Source organism: Saccharomyces kudriavzevii (assembly GCF_947243775.1).
Source record: "Saccharomyces kudriavzevii IFO 1802 strain IFO1802 genome assembly, chromosome: 7".
Lineage (NCBI taxonomy): Eukaryota > Fungi > Ascomycota > Saccharomycetes > Saccharomycetales > Saccharomycetaceae > Saccharomyces > Saccharomyces kudriavzevii.
The window spans coordinates 794,603-820,416 of record NC_079278.1 but is presented as its reverse complement, the minus strand read 5'-3'; the positions used below and the strand labels follow the sequence as shown (position 1 = coordinate 820,416).

At 38.4% G+C, this 25,814-nt stretch overlaps 13 protein-coding genes and 2 non-coding genes across 15 annotated transcripts; 7 read left to right on the top strand and 8 right to left on the bottom strand.

Moving 5' to 3' along the window:
- Window positions 1–34: 34 nt before the first annotated feature.
- Window positions 35–1,312, bottom strand: PTI1 (cleavage polyadenylation factor subunit PTI1; the record flags this gene model as incomplete). Its single annotated transcript, XM_056228175.1, has 1 exon — window positions 35–1,312. The coding sequence occupies one exon, from the start codon at window positions 1,310–1,312 to the stop codon at window positions 35–37; it is 1,278 nt and encodes a 425-aa protein (XP_056087922.1).
- Window positions 1,313–1,745: 433 nt separating this feature from the next.
- On the bottom strand, window positions 1,746–3,269 carry CYS4 (cystathionine beta-synthase CYS4; the record flags this gene model as incomplete). The annotated part of the gene is made up of 1 exon (XM_056228174.1): window positions 1,746–3,269. One exon carries the CDS (start codon window positions 3,267–3,269, stop codon window positions 1,746–1,748), a length of 1,524 nt encoding a protein of 507 aa, XP_056087921.1.
- A 706-nt stretch (window positions 3,270–3,975) lies between these two features.
- Window positions 3,976–5,046, top strand: GTO1 (omega-class glutathione transferase; the record flags this gene model as incomplete). The annotated part of the gene is made up of 1 exon (XM_056228173.1): window positions 3,976–5,046. The coding sequence occupies one exon, from the start codon at window positions 3,976–3,978 to the stop codon at window positions 5,044–5,046; it is 1,071 nt and encodes a 356-aa protein (XP_056087920.1).
- A 26-nt stretch (window positions 5,047–5,072) lies between these two features.
- Window positions 5,073–5,723, bottom strand: SKDI07G4030 (uncharacterized protein; the record flags this gene model as incomplete). The annotated part of the gene is made up of 1 exon (XM_056228172.1): window positions 5,073–5,723. One exon carries the CDS (start codon window positions 5,721–5,723, stop codon window positions 5,073–5,075), a length of 651 nt encoding a protein of 216 aa, XP_056087919.1.
- Window positions 5,724–6,302: 579 nt separating this feature from the next.
- Window positions 6,303–7,121, top strand: RSR1 (Ras family GTPase RSR1; the record flags this gene model as incomplete). The annotated part of the gene is made up of 1 exon (XM_056228170.1): window positions 6,303–7,121. One exon carries the CDS (start codon window positions 6,303–6,305, stop codon window positions 7,119–7,121), a length of 819 nt encoding a protein of 272 aa, XP_056087918.1.
- A 169-nt stretch (window positions 7,122–7,290) lies between these two features.
- On the bottom strand, window positions 7,291–7,363 carry Skdi_7.trna29A. The gene has a single exon. It is a non-coding gene; the product is annotated as a tRNA-Ala (tRNA).
- Window positions 7,364–9,743: 2,380 nt separating this feature from the next.
- On the top strand, window positions 9,744–12,362 carry CCM1 (Ccm1p; the record flags this gene model as incomplete). Its single annotated transcript, XM_056228169.1, has 1 exon — window positions 9,744–12,362. One exon carries the CDS (start codon window positions 9,744–9,746, stop codon window positions 12,360–12,362), a length of 2,619 nt encoding a protein of 872 aa, XP_056087917.1.
- Window positions 12,363–12,505: 143 nt separating this feature from the next.
- Window positions 12,506–13,804, bottom strand: GPC1 (glycerophosphocholine acyltransferase; the record flags this gene model as incomplete). The annotated part of the gene is made up of 1 exon (XM_056228168.1): window positions 12,506–13,804. One exon carries the CDS (start codon window positions 13,802–13,804, stop codon window positions 12,506–12,508), a length of 1,299 nt encoding a protein of 432 aa, XP_056087916.1.
- Window positions 13,805–15,010: 1,206 nt separating this feature from the next.
- On the top strand, window positions 15,011–15,478 carry RPL24B (60S ribosomal protein eL24; the record flags this gene model as incomplete). The annotated part of the gene is made up of 1 exon (XM_056228167.1): window positions 15,011–15,478. One exon carries the CDS (start codon window positions 15,011–15,013, stop codon window positions 15,476–15,478), a length of 468 nt encoding a protein of 155 aa, XP_056087915.1.
- Window positions 15,479–15,858: 380 nt separating this feature from the next.
- Window positions 15,859–16,725, top strand: NAT2 (Nat2p; the record flags this gene model as incomplete). The annotated part of the gene is made up of 1 exon (XM_056228166.1): window positions 15,859–16,725. One exon carries the CDS (start codon window positions 15,859–15,861, stop codon window positions 16,723–16,725), a length of 867 nt encoding a protein of 288 aa, XP_056087914.1.
- Window positions 16,726–17,906: 1,181 nt separating this feature from the next.
- ECL1 (Ecl1p) lies at window positions 17,907–18,542 on the top strand (the record flags this gene model as incomplete). The annotated part of the gene is made up of 1 exon (XM_056228165.1): window positions 17,907–18,542. The coding sequence occupies one exon, from the start codon at window positions 17,907–17,909 to the stop codon at window positions 18,540–18,542; it is 636 nt and encodes a 211-aa protein (XP_056087913.1).
- Window positions 18,543–18,865: 323 nt separating this feature from the next.
- Window positions 18,866–20,992, bottom strand: ENP2 (ribosome biosynthesis protein ENP2; the record flags this gene model as incomplete). The annotated part of the gene is made up of 1 exon (XM_056228164.1): window positions 18,866–20,992. One exon carries the CDS (start codon window positions 20,990–20,992, stop codon window positions 18,866–18,868), a length of 2,127 nt encoding a protein of 708 aa, XP_056087912.1.
- A 415-nt stretch (window positions 20,993–21,407) lies between these two features.
- On the bottom strand, window positions 21,408–22,388 carry THI4 (thiamine thiazole synthase; the record flags this gene model as incomplete). Its single annotated transcript, XM_056228163.1, has 1 exon — window positions 21,408–22,388. The coding sequence occupies one exon, from the start codon at window positions 22,386–22,388 to the stop codon at window positions 21,408–21,410; it is 981 nt and encodes a 326-aa protein (XP_056087911.1).
- Window positions 22,389–23,146: 758 nt separating this feature from the next.
- On the bottom strand, window positions 23,147–23,218 carry Skdi_7.trna28G. Its single transcript has one exon. It is a non-coding gene; the product is annotated as a tRNA-Gly (tRNA).
- Window positions 23,219–24,486: 1,268 nt separating this feature from the next.
- Window positions 24,487–25,617, top strand: SKDI07G3930 (zinc-binding alcohol dehydrogenase family protein; the record flags this gene model as incomplete). The annotated part of the gene is made up of 1 exon (XM_056228162.1): window positions 24,487–25,617. One exon carries the CDS (start codon window positions 24,487–24,489, stop codon window positions 25,615–25,617), a length of 1,131 nt encoding a protein of 376 aa, XP_056087910.1.
- Between the last annotated feature and the right edge of the window lie 197 nt (window positions 25,618–25,814).

Below are 25,814 nucleotides of genomic sequence, written 5' to 3'. Positions count from 1 at the left end.
GTGTAGTTTGCTGGTAGACTATGAGCATGATTATTTAAATTATATATTCTTTTCTGAAGTTTTCCACCATAAGTTGCTGGTCACTTGGCAAACTTTGAATCTGGACAGGTGTCAAAGTAAGAACCTGCTTGATCATGTCTTGCTGATTTTCAGGCAGCAGCTGTAGTTTCGCGATATTGATGGTGCCTCCACTACCGCCTTTACTTCCATGGGAGGGAGCTTCTGTAGTGCTTAGGTCCGGTTGTTGTATCTGACTAGGTTGGTTCATCAATGCTGACTGTCTCATAGAAGGAGCTTGAGCAGGAGGCATGAAGGATCCCGGTGGCACAAATCCAAATGGCTGTTGTTGTAAAGGTGGAGGAATAAATGGTGACGTTGACATAGGCATCGGCATAGTTACGTTCACTGGCATATTGTTGAGATTGTTATTGACATCATTCGACGGAACATGCAGAGGAGTGTTGTTTCTAATTCCACCCATCGGGGTGTTCGAGTTACTTGTACTGTTACTCGAAAGCATTGATGGTGCCTCACTGGTTTGGGACTTTAACACTTTCGTTACCACGCTGTAGTCTATAAACCCCATTTCTAGCAGGGCCTGCGTCACGGAGATTGTGATATCACTGTTAGTATTCAAGAAGGTTTCTAACTGTGATTTTTGAATATTCTCTTGATTTGATAGGATTTTCAAATTCGATATAATTTCAATAAGTTGCAACGGCGGAATCTTACTCAAATTTTGTGAAATTTTGTCTGGAGCAATAATGGAGCCATCTTGGAAAATTGGCAAGTGTTTGGATGCTTTACTTAGTATGTCAGGGAATTGAATATTTGCGTTATTCGATGCGGAATTAACATTATTCAAAGCCTGTGGTGGGGGTGGTCGCCTAGGGATAGGAACTTCTGTTACCATTTCGAAGGGCAACTCTAATCCCGCCTCGAAGGGAAAAGAATCTCTATTAAGTTGCAACACTTGCTTTTGAGGATTTTTATTTGCTGCTTCTTTAAGATGATCTTTAAAATTTGATGGTATTATTTGTTCTATCTTTACGGGAAAATTTTCAATTCTATTTAAAATTTCCCAAGCGCGTTTACATTCTTTACTAGTCAAATAATCGAACAGCACACCAGTTAATTTTCCAGTTCTCGGGTCATTTTTGGGTTTTATATCTATGACTGGACCAGAACCTGCCACCACCGAGGTAATTATGTCTTGATTCCATTCTGGGGGTAAGTTTGTAATTTGTATTGTAGATGATAAATTCTCTGGTGTTAAGAAATGACGACCTGTTCTCCTTCTGGGATCCGTCATTAATTGTTTTTTTTCTGTTCGTCGTTTTTGTCAGTTGTAAGTTTCTAAATATACCTATATATAATAATAAAATTTAATCGATGCAACGTGCTGGCTATTTTGGTTTACAAATGTAATAGACATATACTGAAAGAGTTCATTATGAATACGGGTTTAGCTAGACCCACGGTGTCATAATACGTTAGAAAACCCATCTATTGCCCGACCGTTTCGACAAGTTAGAATTTTTTTTATCTCATTTCAGGGTCGGGTAATAAAAGAAAGTAAAAAGGTTCCAGCCTCAAAGTTGGTGAGGGTCATGTAACAATAATAGAACAATGCTGCTTCGTACGGACGCTATTTGATTATATATTTGTATAGAGAACGGTGCATATGAGTAGTAAAGGAATGACGGACGTTGCTTGTTTGAAGGGGGAGGGGGGGAGTTCTTGTTTTATGCTAAGTAGCTCAGCAAATCCATCTTGGTAACGATATGGACTGGCTTCAAACCATCAGTAATGACTGCGGATGAATTCTTTTCAAAGAAACGATTCAAGTCTGATAACTTAGAGTTTTCGTCAAACTTGATGAACTTCTTTTTACCGGATTTGTTCTCGTTGTAGGAGGAAACGTCGTTGAAATTGTTCAAGTTCTTGAAATCCAAGTACTTACCCACTATGGTGTTGTCACCGTCAGAATTATTGATAGATAGTTTCTTTAGCAGCTCGGATAGAGTGACTAACCCAGATAATTTGCCATCTTCAGTCAATACTGGCAATTGGTCAAAGCCATTATCTTTCAAGATCTTGATGACATCAGTGACCTTAGCGTTTTCTTTGACAGAAACTACAGGTTTCAAATGTAGATCCTTTACAGTAGCATCGCCAAAGACATCAGCGTACTTGGTAGTTGAAGCCTCCGGTTTTGAAGTGTCGAAGCGGGTTAAGACCTCATCATCCCACAAATCGTTCTTTTTCAACCATTCGTCATCTACAAACTTGGTTAGATATGACCTAACGGAATCTGGGAAAATTGCGACTATAACATCGTCTTCAGTCAGCTCAGGATGATCTTCACAGTATTTGACAACCGCAGTAAACGCAGAACCAGAAGAGCCACCTACCAAGACACCTTCGTTGGAAATCAATTGCCTGGCGTATTTGAAAGAAGGTTTGTCGTCGGTCTTATACCAGACATCAATCAATTTTCTATCTAAGACTTGAGGAACGAAATCATAACCAATACCTTCGACTTTATAATCAGTGACCTCAGTCTTGTTCAAATTTTCAGGTTGAGCTAAAATCGAACCGAATGGATCAGCACCGACAATTTGAATCTTGTCATTTTGTTCTTTCAAGTATTTTGAGATACCAGTGATGGTACCACCAGTACCGGCACCGGCAACAACAGCGCGGAGTTTGTCGAACAGATGCAAGTCTTCTAGTTGTCTCTGAATTTCACGGCCAGTACCGAAATAATGAGCTTCTGGGTTCATCATGTTGTTATATTGGTCTAAGATAACAGCGCCAGGTATTTCCTTCTCCAGTTTCTTGGCAACACCGATATGAGATTCTGGAGAATCCCAAGCAGCAGCGGTTGGAGTTCTGATAATTTCAGCACCCAAAGCCTTCAAAACCGAAACTTTTTCGTTAGACATCTTCTCGGGCAAAGTTATGATAGTCCTGTAGCCTTTGATAGCACCGATCAAGGCTAGACCAATACCTGTGTTACCAGAAGTAGGTTCGATCAGAGTAGACCTGGAGGGATGAATTCTACCAGAAGCTTCAGCCTCCTCTACCATGGATTTCGCAATTCTGTCCTTGATGGAACCACCTGGGTTGTATAATTCCAGTTTAGCATAGATTTGCGGTCTAATACCTAAGGCCTTTGGCAATTTTTTTAGCGCTATCAATGGGGTGTTACCAACCAGGTCGATAACGTCATGTCTTGAATCAGCTTGCTGCTCAGATTTAGTCATTTTTTGCGTGATAATTATTCGGTTGTTCCGTAAGCAAGTGTATTCCAGTAAAAACCTGCGAGCTCAGAACATACCTATATATCTTTAAAAGCGTAAACACATTTATATATACAAGGCAGATAGAGTGCCTTGCGCTTAGTTTGACCTTTAGGAGAAAAAATTTTCGGTGTTGATTTCTTTTTTCTTTCGGTGCAAAAACTGTGGAGGAAGATGGCAATAAACTGGCGAAACTGTAATGCCGTGTCGCCTGCACATGTCGAATTCAGCATTTATCAATCATGACGAAGCTGGTTATCTTCACAATGATGAAGTTGAAATTGCTGCGATAAGGCTGCAGACGCAAGGTGGTTATGGAAGCGCTCAGGAGGAGGGTTTGTTCAGGAGGCCTCGGCTGTCACGTGCCATTGCCCATATCATTTAGTAATAAATAGGGGAATGTGTCATAGAGGAAATATTCAATGACAGTCAAGTGCTATCAGCGGCGAAAAAAGAGCGCTTCTTTGCAAGCTGTTGCCTCATGTTTGATAGTTTCATTGGAAAGTTTGGGTGGCGAAGGGAGTTTAATTAATAAGCACATGTAGGTGCCCTTGATTCTTGGATAAAGTAAACTCACATGTAAGAGAGTGTTCGCGCGTTCAGTTCAGTTGAGGGCATGAGCATTTCAAGAGAAAGTTGTTGCAAAAATAGCGACCATCAACGTTGAATCATGCCTACATCTTACAGGGAAACGATTTCTAAAGATCACCCTGTTTTCAAACCAGAAAAAGGAAGATATTACATTTATGGAGCCCTTGGGTGTCCATTCACTCATAGAGCCATTCTTGCCAGGTCTCTAAAGCAGCTAGAATCTGTTCTGGGGCTTGTTATATCACACTGGCAATTAGACTTTGAGGGTGCTCGCTTTTTATCTGCTCCAGAGCGCCCAGGCTCATATGGACAGAAATTCTTTACCACCGCTGGCGGCATTGTTTCAGCGACACTAGACGAATCTGGGGAGTTTGGCGATGTGGATAATGATTCAGCAAGGTTGTTCGTGGATGGTGCGTTTGATCCGGTCGAAAGTATATCAAGGTTGAGTGAACTGTACTACTTGGACGATCCTGAATACTCCAGTACGAAATTCACTGTGCCCGTTCTGTGGGATTGCAAGACAAAGAAAATTGTGAATAACGAAAGTGGTGATATCATCAGAATTTTGAATAGTGGAGTATTCGATGAATTTATTGAATATACGGGAGCCAGCGTGATCGACTTAGTCCCCAATGATTTGGTTTATGAGATTGACAAGAACATCAAATGGGTCCAACCAAATATCAACCTTGGTGTTTATAAGGCTGGATTAGCAGACAACACAAAGGCCTATGAGATTGAAGTAAAAAATTTATTTGAGAACTTGCAGAAAATAGAAAACATATTAAAGACCAATTACAAGCGCTTACAAGAGCAGTTTGGTGATATGCAGGATAAAATTTTGCTCAAGTTTTTCGTTTTGGGGCAAAGGTTAACTGAAGCGGACATCAGATTGTATGCAACAATAATTAGATTCGACATCGTGTACGTACAGCATTTCAAATGTAATCTGAAAACCATAAGAGATGGGTTTTCATATCTCCACTTGTGGCTGAAGAATCTGTACTGGAATTACAAAGAGTTTAGGTTTAGCACAGATTTCAATCACATTAAGTTATTTTACATTAAGATGGAAACTAGCGAAAATAGGATCAATCCTTTTGGTATAGTGCCACTAGGCCCTAAACCTGATATTGCTGAATTGTAAAGTTTCTACCTATATATGAATATACTTCAAAATAAGCTATCGCTATCGCCTTTATTCAAGCAAAACTCGTGTATCAATGGTACACAAATTTCTCTAGTTTTATTGATTTCATATTCTTTGCACCATTCATTGATATCTTTATAAAATAGGCTTTTCTTTATGTCGCCCTTTTCCAAACTTTCAATTTCTAATTCTTTGAAACATTTAGCTTTCCTTGATTTATGACATCCACATGGCCTTACACTATTCTCTTCTTGTTCTATTATTTCATAGCTGTCGTCATACTGCGTATCATAATCTTCACTCAAATCTAAGCTTGACTCGGCATGACATCTTTTGGAATTCTCGGCCACCAAGACTACGCCTCTTGAAAGTTTCCCTTTTTGTCTTACTGTCCCTCTTAACTTTGTACTTTGCGGCAGAATGTTCTTGATAATATTCTCATCTTCATTGTCATTTTCATCTTCATCTTTGACATTTGAACCCAAACAAAACAGCCTTCTGTTTATATCAAATCCTTCAAACCTTACACTATCCCCATTGAAGATACTTGTCCCATCGCCAAGCTCCTCTATACAAATTGAGTCTAGTGTATCTGATAAAGTGTCGAGAAAAGAATGTGCCTCCCTTTCTCTGTCGTGTCCGTAACCGTCAACTTCTCTTTCCTGGAAATACATTCACACTCAATAAATATATACTTGAGTTATATGTTCAGTGTAGTTTCTAAAAATCAGCAGTATATTCGAAACAAGAAATATCATCTTTTGTGCCATTTAGAATACACATATTTCCAAAAAAAGAACTTTATGAAAAATACGAGTAGAACGCACCAAACGTAGAGTAAATGCAAGCCGGCGTCTTTTATATAGCTTTCCTCTCTAAACACTTCAAATATCTACTGTATTTTGTTTCATTAGATCAAACAAGCTATATGTTCTTGAATGACCTTCTATGAGAAACGTCAGCCCCACAAGTAATTCGCGTCATTAAGTGGTGCTAACTCTCGACATTCCCAAACGCGAAATATCGTCGAAGAAGGTTAAAAAGAAAAGAGCAGGCAAAAAAAGAAAAAAGTGGAATAGAGCTTCAATCCCAAAAAAACAGAATACCATCTTTGATTTCGTCAAAGAGTTTTCACTTGGAATCCTACTGAACAACGATAGCACTATTTGATAACGAGATAGAACATACATAGACTTCTAATATTTTGGCTTTATCATCGCTGAACAAAGTTTTGGCTACAAACATAAGAAGTAATGAGAGACTATAAATTAGTGGTTTTGGGTGCAGGTGGTGTTGGTAAATCCTGCTTGACAGTTCAATTTGTACAAGGGGTTTATTTGGACACATATGATCCCACTATTGAAGATTCCTACAGAAAGACCATCGAGATCGATAACAAAGTCTTTGATCTGGAAATTTTAGATACGGCGGGCATTGCACAATTTACTGCGATGAGAGAGTTATATATAAAATCTGGAATGGGGTTCCTGTTGGTATATTCAGTAACAGACCGACAATCCTTGGAAGAATTAATGGAGTTGAGAGAACAGGTCCTGAGGATCAAAGATTCCGACCGTGTTCCGATGGTTCTAATAGGTAATAAAGCCGATCTAATCAATGAAAGAATAATAAGTGTAGAAGAAGGTATAGAAGTGAGTAGTAAATGGGGTAGAGTCCCATTTTATGAAACAAGCGCTTTATTGAGAAGTAACGTCGACGAGGTGTTCGTTGATTTGGTTAGACAAATCATTCGGAATGAAATGGAGAGTGTAGCCATCAAGGACGCAAGAAATCAAAGTCAGCAATTTATCAAAAATGAGTCGCCATCTACCAAGCTTCCTAGCACCGCAAGGCAAGATACAAAACAATCAAACAACAAACAATCATCTAAGAGTTTGTATAACAAGTCCTCACAAGGACAAAGTAAAGTTAAACAATCTACAGCTGCTAATGAAAAGCGTAAGACATCGCATGCCGTTCCGAAATCGAGTGCTACTAATAAAACAGGAAGTACTACTACTTCACAACAAAAAAAGAAGAAAAAGAACAGTTCCGCTTGTTGTATTCTGTAATTACCGTGATTTTTATAGAGGTTTAACAGTTGAGATAAGAGAATAAATTTTTTTTAGGTTTTCAAGGTTTATTTTACTATATATAAGTTTACGTTGCATAATACATAAAAATCCCAAAAATAATATGACAGGTTCAAAAAAGAGAAAGATGCGTACGTTAAAAAATTAATGGACGCAACCGGAATCGAACCGATGACCTCTTCCTTGCAAGGGAAGCGCGCTACCAACTGCGCCATGTGCCCATGATAGATAGGTTCTTACGACGGATAGGCCAACCTGATCAGAGCGATTTAATTGCAACAAAACAATATCCGAACCTACTTAAGTGTTGGAACAATAATCAACTATCCATCAATTACTAGTACAGCTGATTAATACATTCAATCACGTAGCTAGAAGATTATCATATACGGTGTTAAGAAGATGACAAAAATTATTAGACCAGTGAAAATAAGATTCAGAACAGTCATCAAATTTAGTGGAAGCTGAAGTGCAAGGATTGATAATGCAATAGGATCAATGAATAAAGACGTATAAAATGAAGAAAGAAATAAGAATAAGATTATGTAAAAGTGTTGATTCCCTTTCGTGGATTCCTAAATCCATGAGGAGAACTTCTAGTATATTCTATATACATAATATTATTAACCTTATCAAAAATGGAACCCCAACAAATGTCACAAGATTTTAATGGTCAGTATTAAGATATTGCCTAAAGTTGTAATCGCCAATTGCATTCGAATGGAATAGAGGATCACACTAGGGGTTTACACTAACTGACTTATGTATAGTGACAATGAATATACAGTGATATTCAGCCAAGTTGCATGAGATACAGTAGTTGATTTGGATCCAAAGTTCCTTGACCGTTTGATTAGTAAGTTTCTGCGTGACAAAAATTAGTGGAGCGGCTTTTAAAAATAAAGACTTAAGCATCGTATAAAGAGTACTGTTTTAAAAGAATCAAAATGCGTTCGAACTAAGCGACTTTTTGGGCACTTTGGAAATTAAAACTGTCATTAAATCGATTCGATCTGACCCGGGGAAAATCTGTTTGTTAGCGGATAATCTAGCGGTCGAAGCTAGCAGGTGGTTTTTAGAGTATCAGCGTGTTGATAGTTAGTAGTATTAACTAAGAATAAAAGCAGAACTCTTTTTTATACTATATAAGAGAGGTATATAAAAGACACGCTGATTGGACATGCCAAGCATGTTCAATATAATGATAACGTAGGGAATTTACTATATATTCAATGCAACGACTCATATTATTTATATACAAATTCCAAGGTGACGCTCAATTAATGGATCTTTGATTTTAGTTATGCCCACTCTCCGAACAGCTCGTTTAGCCTACTAAAGATACGATATCTGTGTAACATATACGGAGAAAACTTTAGAATACAATCTGAATACCTCAGATGGTAATGATGACTAGTTGTGTGAATAATGATGAACCTACTTGTTCGAACATAGCGGGATAAGGACCTTTGGAAAAATGCACTCTAGTACTTCTATTGACTGAAATGTTCTAACTATGTATATTGATGGTATATTCTTCTGATAATCGTTGAGATTCCATTATTTGATAAAGGTAACAATACTAGGTACACAAAATATTTTGGGATTTCTTCTTATCGATATATAAATCAAAAAAAAGACCGACCTTTCTGCATAATATTGTAATATTCTTGTCTTTGTTCTATATGTCGTCATTCATTGATCTTATTACATTATCAGTTCCTGAGCTTGAGCTTCCACTAATTTCTATGTCAGTTTGCATATTATTCTACTGGCCTCATAACTTGTGCGTTCTTTCAAAACCCGTATATGATAATGCCCTAGGAGCATGAATAGTGGTCTTAATGTTAAATGCTATCATAGGTGGACGGTAATTGATTATTGGGCATCAAAATTTACTACAGAAGGAGAACTTTCCTTTGCAGGGCCAGAGACACCCTCATATAGATAATCTATCATGTCTCGATCATTGAAATGAGGCAATGGTATAATCAGGCGCCTAAAAAAGAGTCGTATTCTCTGAACCATATTTGCGTAGAAGTTGTACATTGTACAACCGCTTTATGAGAGGAAGGTATGGATACTGAAGTGATCACCAAAATAGTTGGTAATCACGAAACATTTCTGCAGCGATTGCTCTTGCTTGTTCAGCTAGACACACAACCTTACTCGTTCGATAATCACTATACAATGGGCGGTGATGTGTTTGTAGTTTTTGTTCAAAGCCTTCTTAACATCTTTTACAGCGTTTTCTTCTCATTTTTGATTAATATGGCCTTGCACCAAGCTCCTTTATCCTGGAAATGACCGACTCTCGAAGCAGACTTTTTTCGCTGCACCCTTTCCATAACCGTAAGAAGAGCTCGTATCATGGCTTCAGGTTCATAAACTTTGCTCGATAAAGTTGCTCCTAAAGATGTGACAATGCCACAGAGTCTCCGATGTTTAATTCATGTTTATTCTATTTTGATGCTAATACCTCTGCGCCGGGTAAAAAAGTGAAAAATGAGAAACTCAAAATGCAGAGGCTATAACCACCATTTATAAACCACTGCGAAGTAGCATTGTTTCCCTTCCCCAGCAGATAGAAAATATACAAATATGTACATGGTCAGATGTGGCCTCAAAACTAATGTACTGTTTTTTTCCTTTGAATCAGCTTTTGTGCTTTCCGAACGACTCATAACTAGGCGTTTTAGATCAACCCTACAGATAGAAGATGAGAAGAACACCATGGAAGGTCTCGTAAAACATGAAATGGTATCTCCCGAAGAAGTTGAGTTTAAGTTGGCACAACTGCGGGAATTCACTAAAACCCTTAAGAGCCGCATTTATAATACCGAGTCGCCAAACTTAAGTAGCCACCAAAACAATAGAATCCCACCGATGTCAGAGGACCTAAGGAATACCGATAGTAACAAAAGTTCACATGTGACAAATGAACGGTCTGTAACCGAGGAAAATAAATCCAATGATTTATCCTATCAAATTCACTCTTCGTTTATAGAGAAAATCAATGACCTTGTTCCGAAAGTTATAAGAGAAAGGGTAGCAGACGACGATTTCCTTGCGAAATACCTTCTCGACAGATCACACAGGAACTGGGCACCTATAATAGATAAGCTTTATATTGGTGAGAAACGATTGACAAATACCGATTCCAAGGAATTATCTGTCTGGCTAAAGGGTACAGTAAAATATCTACCATTTCATAATATACTCCAGTTGGACGAGATGCTCCTGGAGCAAATTGATGGAGATGTTGTCAAATTCAATACCCATATGTATGAATGCATTTTTAACAATTTAGGGAACTTAAAACCGAATGGCTCCAATCAGGATGGTATTATAAATGACGAAGTAGTCCTAAAAATGAAAGAGTTATTAGAGAGATACGATAATGCATTGTCCACAATTGAAGATAGACGTGCTAAAAAACAGGGACCACCTTTAAGAGTACCAAAGATGACCCAATCATTATTCAATAGTTGCCTAAAATATTCAACCAAATGCTCTAGCTTCAACGACATGGAGTATTTTATCACGAAATTCAGAGAAAATTATGGCATATCACCAAATAAGCAAAATCTAACTACAGTCATACAATTCTACTCTAGAAAGGAAATGACTAAGCAAGCCTGGAATACTTTTGACACCATGAAATTCTTATCTACGAAACACTTTCCTGATATCCGTACATATAATACGATGCTACAAATATGCGAAAAGGAAAGAAATTTTCCAAAAGCTTTAGACTTATTCCAAGAAATACAAGACCACAATATAAAGCCTACAACAAACACTTATATAATGATGGCAAGGGTATTGGCTGCTTCGAGTAGTAATAACGTCGTGAGTGAAGGAAAGCCAAGTTCATTAAGACTGTTAGGATGGAACTATCTTCATGAGTTGGAAGAAAAGAACCTTTACAGACACAAAAAGGACGAGATGAATTTGTTTTTGGCTATGATGGCATTGGCTGCCTATGATGGAGACGTTGAATTAAGTAAAGCACTGTATTACTTGTTTATTGGGAAAAAGTACAAAACTGTATGCGCTAGTTGGAATGGAAACATTCTCAAAGATCAAGATAAAATATGGAAATCAGTTTTATCACCAGAGATGTTGAATTACTTAATGCTTGCCTATGCAAGATTCGACCCTAGTAAATTGCCTATCTTATCTGGCTATGAAAAAGGTATTGAGTTGAGGAGAAAGTTTCTTCGCGAATTTGATTCCTTCTCGAGATTAGACGATGCTAATAACGCTATCAAATTCAAATTACCGTTTCTTCCGATTAATAACCTAAATTTGGAGGCACAGGTATTGGCGGAATCTAGTGCAATCTGGAACTTCAACTTGGAAAATGGAGGAACGTACAGTACATTGACATCTAAAAACGGAACGGTACAGGAGGCGATAAGAAAAGATGAAATGTTGTTTAATTCATTTGCACGTGAAGCAAAGGACTTAAGTGACTTCAAATTCAAAGTTATGTATGAAGTGACAAAAAGACAAAGGGAAAGTATTAACGTAAATGTGTTCAATAGGATTTCCCTACACACATATCTGACAATCCCCATAAATTTGAAACATCAAAAGGAGTTTCTGGAAAGATTAACAATCTTTACTTTCCAACAACATGAATTTGAAGCGGTCTTAAGGCGTTTATATGAAAATTGCCGTAACCTTCCCTTTTTGTCTGATCAAGTTGGTCAGAATCAAGTGTCGAGTGAACCGGTCCCTGCATCTGAGGCGGAGATCAAAGAAGAGTCGACTGTAAGAATGGATGATATATGGTATATCACATCTCTAAGATGGAAAATTATGATGGATACTACGGTATATGAATTAGTGATGAAAGCTGCTACAGAATTCCAAAATGAGGACTTAGCTAAGAAGGTGTGGAACGATAGGGGTAAATTTAGGACGACCATACCCTTTTTACAATTGGATCAACGAACGAGGGTATCGAAGGACCAGAAATTTGCGCATTCCATGGTTGAATTTTTCACTAAACAGGGAAAGTATTCTGATGCTATGGCCATTGTACTATCTTCAAAAAATCGATTTAACTGGACATATTCCATGGTTAAAAACTTGCACCAGGCATTAGAAGGAATCGAAGACAGCAACAGTGTTGAAATATTGCTAGATGTGGTAAACAAAAAATCACACGCAAGAGCCATAAAATGGGAACAAAGAGAACTTCAGATTTAATTCTAAACCAAAGTAATGTCATTGGTCTAGATACAGCATATATGCGTCCATGCATGTTTATATAAATATATATTAGAGCGCTTGTAAATAAAGCTTTTTAGAAGTCAACAGACAGATAGAGTGGAGCATGCATACCAATTACTTTAACAACTTTTTGAGGATACACTCGATGAGTTTTCAAAGTCTTCATTAGGATCGATAGTTGAGTAGCCTTTATCGTTCGCAGATGTATCAGATACTTCTGCGTCGGCATCAGGTTGCAACTTTTGTTGCAAACTTTCTACTTCAAGACGTAACCTATCAACTTCTTTTTCAAAATTCTTCCCATAGTGATCGATATAATAGGTGGCTCCATTATGAGACGCCCATAGAAATACCACGGTTAAAAATATGGCGGCGGCTAGTTTATAACGAATCCATATACCACATAGTAGCATCGTAAACAACTGAAAGAAATACTGAGAAAGCGTATAGATTATCATTGGCCAAGGTGATCTCAATTTAACCGCCCAGAAATTTTTGAATTGATGAGTCGTTAAGTATTCAAAACTTGTCATCCTCTCGCCGGACTTGATCTTGCTAGACTTCTTTAAAGTGATAAAGTAATGGTATAGAGATTGCCAAACTAAATAATAAAGAGATGTCCAAAGAATATTTTTCTTGATGTCCAGTTCGCTTTGAATAATGGCCCCCGGAAATCTCTCGACCTTGTATTCGAGCGTTAATCCATGATAGATAACGTACATGACACAAGGAGGTATTATGTGAATAAAACATGAGGTAGTCTTATCAATAGAATGTATCACCAGGGAATTTCTCCAAGTGATAACAGCAAAGCATAACGTCCCGAAAGTGAATGCAAAGCAGGACTGGAAAAGGCTGGATGAATGTGGGAAAACCCAAATAAACAATAGGCATAACATATTAACAAAATAACAGAAGTCTGCCAGAAAGTAGTGGTTCTTGGTTTTATAATAAGTGTAAAAACGGATGGGCATCAAAACGAAAAATAAAATAGTATAGTAAACGTGAAACCATCCAGGGAACCTAGCCATCAGGACCCCAATGAAAAAGATGTTAAAAAGCGTGAAAGGGTAGAATGCTTTCTCCAATCTGGAGCTGTTCTTGAAAAAAATGGAGTCCAAGGGTTTGTCTAAATTCTTGATTCTTTGTAAGGCCCTTAACTTAAAATCCTCTAATTGCAAAATGGAGCGACTTCTATTCAGGTGGTGTGGATGATGACTATCGTGATCGTGGTGAGGTTTACGTCTTCTAAAGCCCTCAAAATTTCGCAATTTCTGTTCTGCTTTGGAAAGATTAGAACCATGATAGTATTTGGAAACAACTTTCGATGCAATCGGGTCAAGGAATTCCAGAAGGCTTGTCAAAGAAACGGAATTATTTGTTTCATCTTCGATCTCGTTATTGTCTAATTTGTACATCTTGATAATTATAGCTATGAATGACACTCAAAAAAGTGCTCTGCTAATAAGAAGAACTTGTGTTATCAAGTGGTAGCTTTGATACCGTCAAAGCCTTTTCATCAACTTATATCTGGTATTACTGTTGGTATATAATGGCTATCCGCTAAACCCACTTAGGGGTTGCTTGCGCTAATAAACCGCCAGCAGTTGATCTGCCTGTGAATATTCGGCGAAGCCACATAATGCGAGATAATCTCAGTTTCATGATGCCAAACTAAGATACAGCCCCATATAACACGATGGGCCAATAACTAATGCACTGTTCTCACGGTTTATATATATGTATACACGAAGAACTTATTCAGAGCAAAACCCAGTAGTAACAGTATTAAATGAATGTCTATCCAGAGGTATAGCAAAGCTATTGTGTGAACCTTTCCCGGTTGTTTAGTACTACATCCGTGCACATCAATTATAAACCCAGTCATTATACAATTTTTAGAAATTCCTGCTTTTGCTTTAGCTGAGTTTTCGGCGTCACCAACCGGCCCATATCAACAAAGGCGTCTCCCCTTAGAGTGGACCGTGCTAAGAGCGGACAGGCTAGCACTTTCCTGCAGAGAGAAATGCAGCCACGGGTTGGTCGGACCGAGACTTGGCCTGGTTTGTAGTCGTGAGGTTTGGCTTTCCGGCCTGAAGTAGTAGTAATGAGAGCCAACATTGCCAATATTTACGTAGGAGCCTATATTGATTAACTTAATTATGATCTTTTTAGTATATGGCTGATCAATAAAAGAAGTGAGAAACAGTTTGAATTGAAAAGTATGTCCTTGTCCACTGAAAGAATGAAAGAGCTTTGAAAATACAAAGTACTGTGCAGTACATAAATCGATAAAAAGAAATAACCGACCGAGTTTCTGTGGCCAAATAAAGGTGCTCACGAACGATGTCATTCTACTGATCAACTCGAAAAGATAGCGCCGTGACTACACATGACTGAGCTTGAATCAGTGAAAACGGCCGAAATCACACCTTTTGCGATGTGTTTATTTGAATCTTTTAAGTCATTGTCGTGCTAAAAAAATACGCGATTCCCGTTACAAACATGATCAAATCTCTCATTCAAAATTGCCACTGCTGACATAATATACTAACAACTTGAAACGAAACATGAGGATATCTGCCCTTGTGATAATATGTTTGATTTTTTAATATAGAAGAACAATGAAGGTTGAAGTTGATTCCTTTTCAGGTGCTAAAATCTATCCAGGTAGAGGTACCTTGTTTGTCCGTGGTGACTCCAAGATCTTCAGATTTCAAAACTCCAAGTCTGCTTCCTTATTCAAACAAAGAAAGAACCCAAGAAGAATCGCTTGGACTGTCTTGTTCAGAAAGCACCACAAGAAAGGTATTACCGAAGAAGTTGCCAAGAAGAGATCTAGAAAAACTGTCAAGGCCCAAAGACCAATCACCGGTGCTTCTTTGGACTTGATCAAGGAAAGAAGATCTTTGAAGCCAGAAGTTAGAAAGGCTAACAGAGAGGAAAAATTGAAGGCTAACAAGGAAAAGAAGAAGGCTGATAAGGCCACTAGAAAGGCTGAGAAGGTTAAGTCCGCTGGTGTTCAAGGATCCAAGTTCTCCAAACAACAAGCTAAAGGTGCCTTTCAAAAAGTCGCTGCCACTTCCCGTTAAGATAATTAATCTTTATTAGTTTTTTTATTAATAACATCATTACAAAAAGAAATGAAATAAACAAATAAAAATGTGACACCTCACTTGTTTTTGTATCAAATGTCAAGTAATATAATATATATCGCAATACAATAGAGGTTTATATAATTTTGGCTAACTTGTGCATAAATGATTGATATTTGGAGCGACGCGTTTTTTCAATAGTTACCCGAAGTGACTTTTTTCAGAACGCCATTAGCTCGAGATATGTATGATCTTAAACTCCACGAGCAAAGGAAACTATAAGGCAAAAGTTACCGGTGCTCCCCCAGACAGCTATAGATAGACTGAAGATTTCTTTTCCTCTGTGCAAGGTTTTGTTTATATCTAGTGTTGAGGCAATGATCGCGCTTAGGAGTAGCATGTTGCCAGCTTTCAATAGAATATTGCTTCGATGCGGGGGGGTAAGTTTACCCATAAGAGAGAACATATCCCATTTATTGAGTAGGAATCTGAATGTCACTTGGAGACCATTGACAAATCACTCTCTTTTACGACCCGCGACGGGTATGCCGTTGGCCCAGACGAAAAGATTCTACAGTGCCAATGGGAAGAATACTGAGTATAAGGAAGATGGAAGTAAAAGTAACGATGGGAAGAAAGGCGAGCCACATGGTATTAAAGGGTTAATGGCCAAATATGGTTACTCAGCATTGATCGTTTATATTCTGTTAACGTGTGTTGATCTGCCTCTGTGTTTCCTGGGAGTCCACTCATTGGGTGAAGAGAAGATTAAAATATATCTGAACAGAGCTAAGCAGCTGATCGGAATGGGCGAGCCAGATGAAAACAAAGTAACTGAAGAGGTTAGAAAGAAACAAGCTCATCGTGAAGCAGTCCAGGCCAAAAATGCTGACAACATAGAGGACGCATCGAAAAGGACTTTTAATGAAAAATGGCAAGAGATGAAGGATAGTACACTGCTGGCCGAATTGTTAATCGCGTATGGCATACACAAGAGTTTGATTATCGTTAGAGTACCCTTAACAGCATTGCTAACGCCATCTTTTGTCAAGCTACTACAAAAGTTTGGCATCGACCTGATGAAGAAACAGAAGAAAGTATTTCAAACGATGGCCTCTGGAGCCAAAATAAGGTACAAAGGGAGCAATCCAAACGATTTCATCAAGAATGAGGGCACTGCGCTTGACGCTACTAAGCGCAAGGCAAGAACTAAGGGCCAGAAATGGTTTGATGGCCTTATGTAAAAAAAACCTCGGTGTAGGCTTAGCATGTATATAGACTTTACCTTCTTTTCTTTTTTTTCATTCTATGTACTTACGTACCAACAACAGAACGATTGGCCACGTGAATTGGATCAGAGAATTCTATACCCGTACGGATCTTACATAAGCCCGGTTGCCAGCACTACTACTAGCGATCCCTCTAAGAGAGATCGCTGATCTGTACCCCGGCTGGACCGTCCAATGAGCACGGAGAAGGGCCTTCCACGTGCCAAACGACGCCAACAAGTGCCATGTGCCGTCTGGAACCCAGTTTAAAACTCAACGGGAAGTTCCACCCTCAACGGAAAATCCTAGTGTGCCTCTCGCATTTGTTCCAGAAAGTTCGGTCAGTTGGGCTAGCTAAGAGCGGTTCAGCTTGAACTAAAAATACTTGGAGGTGGAATCTGGCCGTGACCATGGGTTACCGCGGAAGCGCAGAGAAGTTTCTGTCTTTCTTTTTTTAATGTAGGGCACACGACTCGGGTGTATTTGCTACCGTGTTTATTACCGTCATTCGCAGCCCATCTCATCGCTTTTGCGGGCCGGGTTGAAATCATTCAGTTTTCCCATTTTTCTATTATGGGGGTTTCCCCTAGTGTAATATAACGTGTGTGTTTTCTTATTGCATTCGTTTACATTCCCTATTGCTCATTGTCCTCCTTTCACTTGGGCATCTACTTTTTTTCACAATTAGAGCGCCCTTATTTCCCAAATGGGGCACTTGTTTGTACGATCTCTAGCTGAAACTAAGAGATCTGAAACGTGGTGCTTTTTTTATTTAAAGGAGTGTTGATATTTTTCATTTCAACACCCCAATAGTAAAAGATTTTTTCTTGCATTTACGTCAGTCCAAACAAATCTGCACCTACACTTGGACACATATATATATTTATATTGGAGTATATCTTTGCCACTAACAAACTGTTTTTCCTTTACGCTACTTAAAGAGAATACAGATACTACTGTCCTGAGAAGTTAAAAATAGAATACCCTTGAGAATCATTAATCAAAGCAAGCAAAGAGAACTAAAGAAAGAACAGAAATAAATACTCGCTGCACGATTATTTTTTTCCTTACAGAAAAAGTTCAAGAATAGTTACTTTATTCTTAGACCTCCATTCCTTTAAGGTACCTTTTTTTTTTCACCATTTGCATACGATACTATGAGCACCGCATTCAACGATTACTGCACCGTTTGTGATCGTCTTATTCCCACATCTCCACAGAAAATAAGTAATAGTACTAGGAAAATCCAAGGGGACAATGAATCCAAGAATAGTTCACAGTCAGATAAATTATATTGCTCAGAAGATTGTAAGCTAAAGGACTCAAACCCTCTCAATGAAAAGCTATTATCTCATTTGAACAAAAAAACAAAGACTGCTCATTCGCATGATCTCACACCTCCGCTTTCATATTCTAATAATTTAACTGCATCAAACCCTTTCGAGCCGGCCGCCTCATTATCTTCATCTCCATCGTCGTCAACTATCCCCTTCGATGAATTGGAGAAGCTGGATTCTTTACTTATTTCGCCATTGCTGCTACCTCAGGATGGTCTCTCCAACGCTAAACAGGAATCTAACCCCTCTCATATTGGTGGCTACGATGATAATGAACATTATTTGAACCTGGCCGACTCTCTCAGGCTCGACTCCGGCTACCAATTGCATTCAAAGGCACATTTGGGTTACGAAAATGATTTGCCGCGATCAAGTGACGTTATTAACGATCGTTTGATCTCCGACCAAATCATTGAAAATAACTACAACTTATGGTTTAGACTATCTTCTAGTTAACAACTTCTTCGTCTTGCTTCTTTCCTTTCCCAATTTGCCTTTGCCCTTCATGATTCATGCTTTCTTTCTTTCTTTCGTTTTAATTCTCCTAGTCATCTTAAAAAAAACACTTACACATATACATATATACATAGTTCTTCATACATTGTTTTGATAAAGGAAATATGTACGTAAACCTGCATTAAAAAAATCAAAACCTTCATTGGTTTGAAAAAAAATTGAACAGAAAATTATTGTTTCGCTTCCATTGAATTGTCTGCATATGCAGAGGTACTTTATCGCTCAAATAAAATAGATAAATATCATATGTACTTTCAATATGTTTACATACCACGAAATGCATTCTTACTAGCTCTTCTCCTATTGTCGAACCTGGGCTTTGACCTACCGTTACCCCTCTGATGACCGTCGCCGTCGACTTCTTCTTCATCTGATGAGGCATCATGATGTCTAGGTTTATTGTTTCCATCCTTTTTGCTTTTTCTTTGAGGTACAAACGTAAGTTCAGCTTCACCGCGGTGATTGCGACGTAAAATAGATTCATTTGAGCTCTTCTCATTCTCTACTTCATGTAGTTCGCCGACTTGTTCACCAAACGTGACGTGAGCACCTTCGCTACCTTGCGTCCCCAGGGCGGTACTTGCTTTCATTTCGTTCATAAATCGTTCACTTTCTTCCTTCTCCTTCTTTCTCCGTTCGATTAATGACCTTTGCTTCTCTATTCTCTTCAAATCTTTCTCGCTTAATTCCTCCTTATCCGTATTTTGCTTGGTATCTTCCTCTGATTCTTCATCTTCATCAGCTTCCTCATCCTCATAGTCATAGTGACCCCTGCTGTTTTTCATCGCAATTCTTTCCTCATCAGAGTCTTCGGCAGCAGTCAACGCTCTAATACGCTTGGCAGCACCTTCCTCGGTCTCTCTGAGCGACTTCACTGGATTCAATTGCTTGAAATCATAATCAGTTTCGTCAACTTGAAACTCTTCGTTTTCAAACATTTCTTTGAAACGATCATCTGTAAGAACTTTCCCTGCAACTTTATCACCACGTTTTTGAGATAATTTATCAACCAACGTCTTATTGACTTTAACCTTGGGATTTTGAACAGCTCCTGAACTTCTGATTCTGGATTCCCTTTCTTTTTCGATTCTACGTCTGATTTCTCTTTCTCTTTCATCTTTGTAAGCATCTGGATTAGCAATCAAAGAAACCTTATCGTAAAGTTCAGTATTAATAAAGAAACCATGCATGTAAGCTCTTAGTACACTGGATCCCACTAAATGTGATAAGTTCAATTTCTTCACATCGTCTCTAGCAATGAATCTGTAATTCGAGTAAACGGTGTCACTTGGTTTTTCCTCTAATTCTTCTGTGATGGAATCCAAGAATGAGCACCAACGTGGAGATGGTCCTAAACTTGGAATATAATATGTGTGCATTGGGATACTCTCATTGGCAGTGAAAAACATACCTGTACCTGGAACGTGTTCAATGTCATTAATATCAACGCTGGGTTCCATTGAAGCATATGCTTTACCATCAAGCCTATCCCATATCTTGGCAATTCTTTTGTCACATGTCAAAATTTTATTTTCTGTGCCAACATCATCCAACCAGATAATCTTCTTAATGTCAAATCCATAACCTTGGTCCTTAATCATGGAAGGTTTAGATGTACGTAGGTCATAAAGATATGAATAACCGTTTGATGTACCACAGGCAAAATTCAAACCGTCATTACGGAAACTACACGTGGTAACTTGAAATGGTCTGTTGTCAATATTGTTCTCTAAATACAGCTTGGAAACACGGGACCGTGACCTTGGATCCCAAAATTCCACCGCATTCGTTTCCGTTCCTGCCGCCAACAACCCATTCACGTCATTAATGGAGACATAATTGACACCTTCGGTATCTAACTTGAATGGATTTAAAAATCTGCCCTTTTCTAAATTCAGTCTATATAATTCATTGCCACTGGCTCCAACGTATAAATCGCAATTCACCTTATTGTAAACTAAACTTCTCCCAAATTTAGGAATTCTTGTTGTATAATGTAAACCACCTTTGTTTTGAAACTGGATACTTCTGTCATTTTGTAAATGTACACTTTTAGTCCAATCATCAGAAAGGATGGCAAAATCGACGTTTTCAGCGTCTGTATGCCTATCAAATTTTAGTGATAAATTTGCAAAGTCGTAGACGTGTATTTGGGGTTTGTACGTACCAGTAGCCATACAATATTGTCCGTCCTTACTCACTTTGATTTTATTGGAAGCTTCACTAAATTCAAAATCTTGAATTAACTCTACTCTATTCTGATACTCTAAATCATTCTTTAATTGTCTCTTACGCTTTTTAGCAATCCAGTCAGGCAACGATCTCGAAACATTCGTACCAGAAACTTGATACACTGAAACATCATTTGCAGATGTAGACTTCAAAACCATAATTTAGTCTCTTGAAAATTTTTATTGCTATCAGTGGTCAATGTTATAGAATATACAATGATATTAATGCAGCCGATGAGATGAGATGAGTTTAACTCAAAAATTTTCAAGATTTTTCTTTTTTCTCTTTCTTTTCGAAAAGATGACGTTCTGTTACCCGAACGAGAGATGACAAACAAAAAGTGACATAAAAAAACTGCTATTTTCTAAAGAGGAAATGCCGCTAATATGAATAGTGTAACAGCTTAACATGTAACAACTTAACTTCAGCAGTTTTAACATTTCACCCCTCAAAAAAATATTTTTGCTGGAGGTAGAGATAAATAGTGTAATAGTAGCAAAATCGACGAAATCATTGCGTATTTAACGTGTATAAAAAATGTATAGATCTTTAAAAGCATACCTCATGAAAAGCTTAAGCAGCAAAGTGTTTCAAGATTTGTTCAGCAGCGTGAACACCACTCAAAGCCATAGCTCCGAAAGTTGGACCCATACGGTTCAAACCGTCTAATTCAGCAATTTCCATACCGGCAAAGTACATGTTGTCAACACCAGAGTATGCACCGGAGTGAATGACAACATCGTGTTCGGCATGGTTCATGTCTAGACCCTTCATACCCCCCAATTTCTTGTTCTGGTCAATGTCGACAATTCTCTTGGCACAGAAAGCACCGAATGGACCATCGTGGCCAGTGGTGGATAAAATGACACCGTGTTTTTGGCTCAGGTCGCGGGTACCATCATTCTTGTAACCAGCCAGTTCAATGACGTTAGGATCCATGCAACATTGAGTGCCATGAGCTTGAGTAACCAAGGTCCAGTTGGTGACAACACCAGCAACAGTAACTTCGCCCTTTTCAGTAGGTGGTCTGGTAACCAAATCCTCAACACAAGTGGCGTTGAATAATTTAACATTTGGTAATTGCAGAACTTTTGAAAGGACAGTAGAGATAAACAAAGCAGCATGCTTGACTACAACGTAGTCACCTTCATCTTCGTAAGGAATTTCCAATTCTTGTAAGAACAAATGAGCTGGTTTTCTCATAACCATGGCACTAAATAATTGGCCACCCAACCAACTACCACCACCTGGTGCAACTGAACTTTCAATGATACAAACCTTCAAGTCTGGTCTGTTCTTGGCAATGACGTACGCAGCAGATAACCCTGAAGAACCAGCACCGACAATAATAACATCGGAAACGGCATATTTGTCAAGGTCCTTGAAATAACGAGAAGTCATAGCACGGGAGACAGTGGACTCACGGATAGGAGTAAACTTGAAGTCGGACCAATCTTCATTCTTAACGATGTCAGATAAGCAATGAGTAACTGGAGTAGAGTTCAAGTGCAATTGAGAGGCAGTGGTTGAAGTGGCGGTGGAAGTGGCAGACATTCTAATTGATATTTAGTTGTTTGGCTATGAATTTTTTTTTTTTTACTATTACAAGAAATATGAATAAGAGAAATTTTATCGATCAGTAGATATTCAAGTTAGTTTGTATTTATATATCCGCATGCGTCTGCTAGAATCAAAAATTAAAAATCTGTTCCCTAATTCGTCTATATTACCTCTCGTAAAAACAAATCTATGATTAGATTTGGTAACTAATAGAATAACTTTGTAGGCAATTTTCAGGGATTACTGAACTGTTTGTTATGAGTTATGTCTTTTTCCGATGGGCATAATTATTAAAAAAACTGTTCGATTTCGAAAATGACATTAAAGGATCCGACGTTTTATGAAAAGTTCGAGGGGAGAAGGCTTGGGGCGGGCTATCGTTTTAGACGTCCCTCAGAAAATCGGGTAGTAATACTTCTTCTTGGCGCAGAAAACTGCTTCATCAAACAATCGTGCGCTGACGCCTACCGAAGAATGCCCGTCGCAGGGAAGCGTGAGGACAGACAGATAACAACTAATTGCTTACCATCGTAAAAACAAACAAAAAAGTGGGCAAGAGTAGAGTGGGTGGGGTGCTGGTCTAGGGGAGAGCATGAAAAATTCGGGTTCGGTACACTATTGGCATCAAAAAAATAAAGTAGAGGAATTACTTTTAGGGTAGTTTGAAAGTACCTTTTTTTTATTCGCTATCACTGCGAATCAACCAACGTATTTACTACATCACCAGGTAATTTGGTGAAATCCTAAAAAACTGAGCGGTACGAGAATCGAACCCGTGTCCCCACCTTGGAAGGGTGGGATGATAACCACTACACTAACCGCCCGTTATTTAAAATCGCTAGAATATGATTTAATGTAATTTCAGGGTATATTTTTTTGAATCCCCATCACCTCCCGTACTAAAACTGGTACTCAATGTAATTTGTCGATAATCATTTATGCTAATTAGTAATAAAAGCAGTTCTTTCTTACACCACGTAAGAGATCGTTGGAACAATAATCAACTATCCATCAATTACTAGTACAGCTGATTAATACGTTCATTTATGTAACTAGAAGATTATCATATACGGTGTTAAGAAGATGACAAAAATCATCAGACCAGTAAAATAAGATTCAGAACAGTCATCGAATTTAGTGGAGGCTGAAGTGCAAGGATTGATAATGCAATAGGATCAATGAATAACGACGTATAAAATGAAGGGAGAAATAAGAATAAGATTACGTAAAATTGTAGATTCCCTTTCGTGAACTTCTAAATCCATGAGGAGAACTTCTAGTATATTCTATATACATAATATTATTAACCTTACCAAAAATGGAATCCCAACAAATGTCACAAGATTTTACTGGCCAATACTAACATTCTCCTGCATTACAGGCTTTTACCGTTTCCGTCTTTTCATTCAGAGAGCGTATGGTAGTAATGCCTTTTTTTTTGAAGCCGGACGGCGTTCCCCATTCTCAGCCAAGACTGGTAATATCTAAATATGTACCAGGTCGGCGGAACACACAATCCTTTGAAGTCAAGTTTCGTCCATTTACAGATGAAATATGATTGCGGGATATCGTCACTCTTCTCTTAGGCTCTGGCTCCCTTACTATACTAGTCGACGGAGCTGTGCATTCCTTTTATCTCTCTAAAAACAAAAATACCCTTTAATTTATAATTGTTTATTAAGTTGTATAGGTCACCACAATACAGAATAGTAGGGAGGAGAGCTATGGATATATTATACTCCGGTGGGCATGGAATTACAGAATAATATTTGCATATTCTGTTATGTCAGAAGCTCCTGTCCCCGGCTGACTAAGATTTCTCGGATCCGTCATGGTTGTCGCGCGGTTCCTTTCAGTGAAATAAACTCTAGCACATAGACTACTTCCTTGAATTAGCATCACATCATCTCCCAATAAACATTATTACCATGTTTTGTTCTAAAACATTACTAATCGTAGCTTCGACAAATGTTGAGAAATTTTTATTTAAAAGTAGGCTCTTTTCTGCTTAACCTACTCCAAAACCTTTCTAATTGATGTTTTATGAGACGTTAAGCTAGGTATACGTATCAACTACATATTGCATACAGACATGTCAACCTCGATTCCAGAAACCATGAAGGCTGTCGTCATTGAAAACGGTAAAGCTGTTGTTAAAGAAGGTGTTCCCATTCCTAAATTGGAGGAGGGTTTCGTTTTGATTAAGACATTTGCTGTTGCTGGTAACCCGACTGATTGGGCACACATTGAATACAAGGTTGGACCTCCAGGCTCTATCTTGGGTTGCGATGCTGCCGGCCAAGTTGTCGAATTGGGTCCAGGCGTCAATCCTGAAGACTTTTCTGTTGGAGATTATATTTACGGGTTTATCCATGGTTCCTCCGTAAGATTTCCCTCCAATGGTGCTTTTGCTGAGTATTCTGCCATTTCGACTGCGTTTGCCTACAAATCATCCAACGGGCTTAAATTGTGCGGTGAGAATAGTCTACCTTCGGGTCCTGTCAGATCCCTGGAAGGTGCTGCCACTATCCCAGTGTCACTGACCACAGCCGGCTTGGTGTTGACGAATAATTTAGGCTTGAGCTTGGAATGGGAGCCATCTACTCCACAAAGGGACCATCCTATCTTACTATGGGGTGGCGCAACTTCACTAGGCCAATTAATCATTCAACTAGCCAAAAAATTGAACGGTTTCACCAAGATCATTGTTGTCGCCTCTCGGAAGCACGAAGAGCAATTGAAAGAATATGGTGCCGACGAATTATTTGATTATCACGATTTTGATGTTGTTGAACAAATCAAGAAGAAATATAACAACATTCCATATTTGGTCGATTGTGTCGCTAATCAAAATACGCTTCAACAAGTGTATAAATGCGCGGCCGATAAGTTGGATGCCACCATTGTCGAACTAACTAATTTGGGCGAAGAAAACGTCGAAAAGGAAAACAGGAGACTAAACGTGACCATCGACAAAACAAGGCTGTATGCAATAGGTGGCCACGAAATTCCCTTCGGAGGGGTCATTTTCCCAGCCGACCCCGAGGCCAGGACTGCTGCCATCAAATTCGTCAAATTTATCAACCCAAGAATTAATGATGGAAAAATTCACCATATTCCAGTTAAGATCTACAAAAACGGACTATACGACATTCCTCATATAATCGAAGACATTAAAAAAGGTAAAAATTCTGGTGAAAAGCTAGTTGCCGTATTGAACTAGATAAGTAACCAACAGCTTCTTTCTGTATAAATATAGCTTATCACGTACGATTATTGTATCTTTGATTTTTCAATGCAATTATTTGTTGTTGCACACACCTAATAGGCCAAACAAACGAGAATCTTACAAAGATCATGGCTCATTGTTCAATTTTTAGTTAATTATTCCTACTCTCAACTTTACAATGAATACAAAAA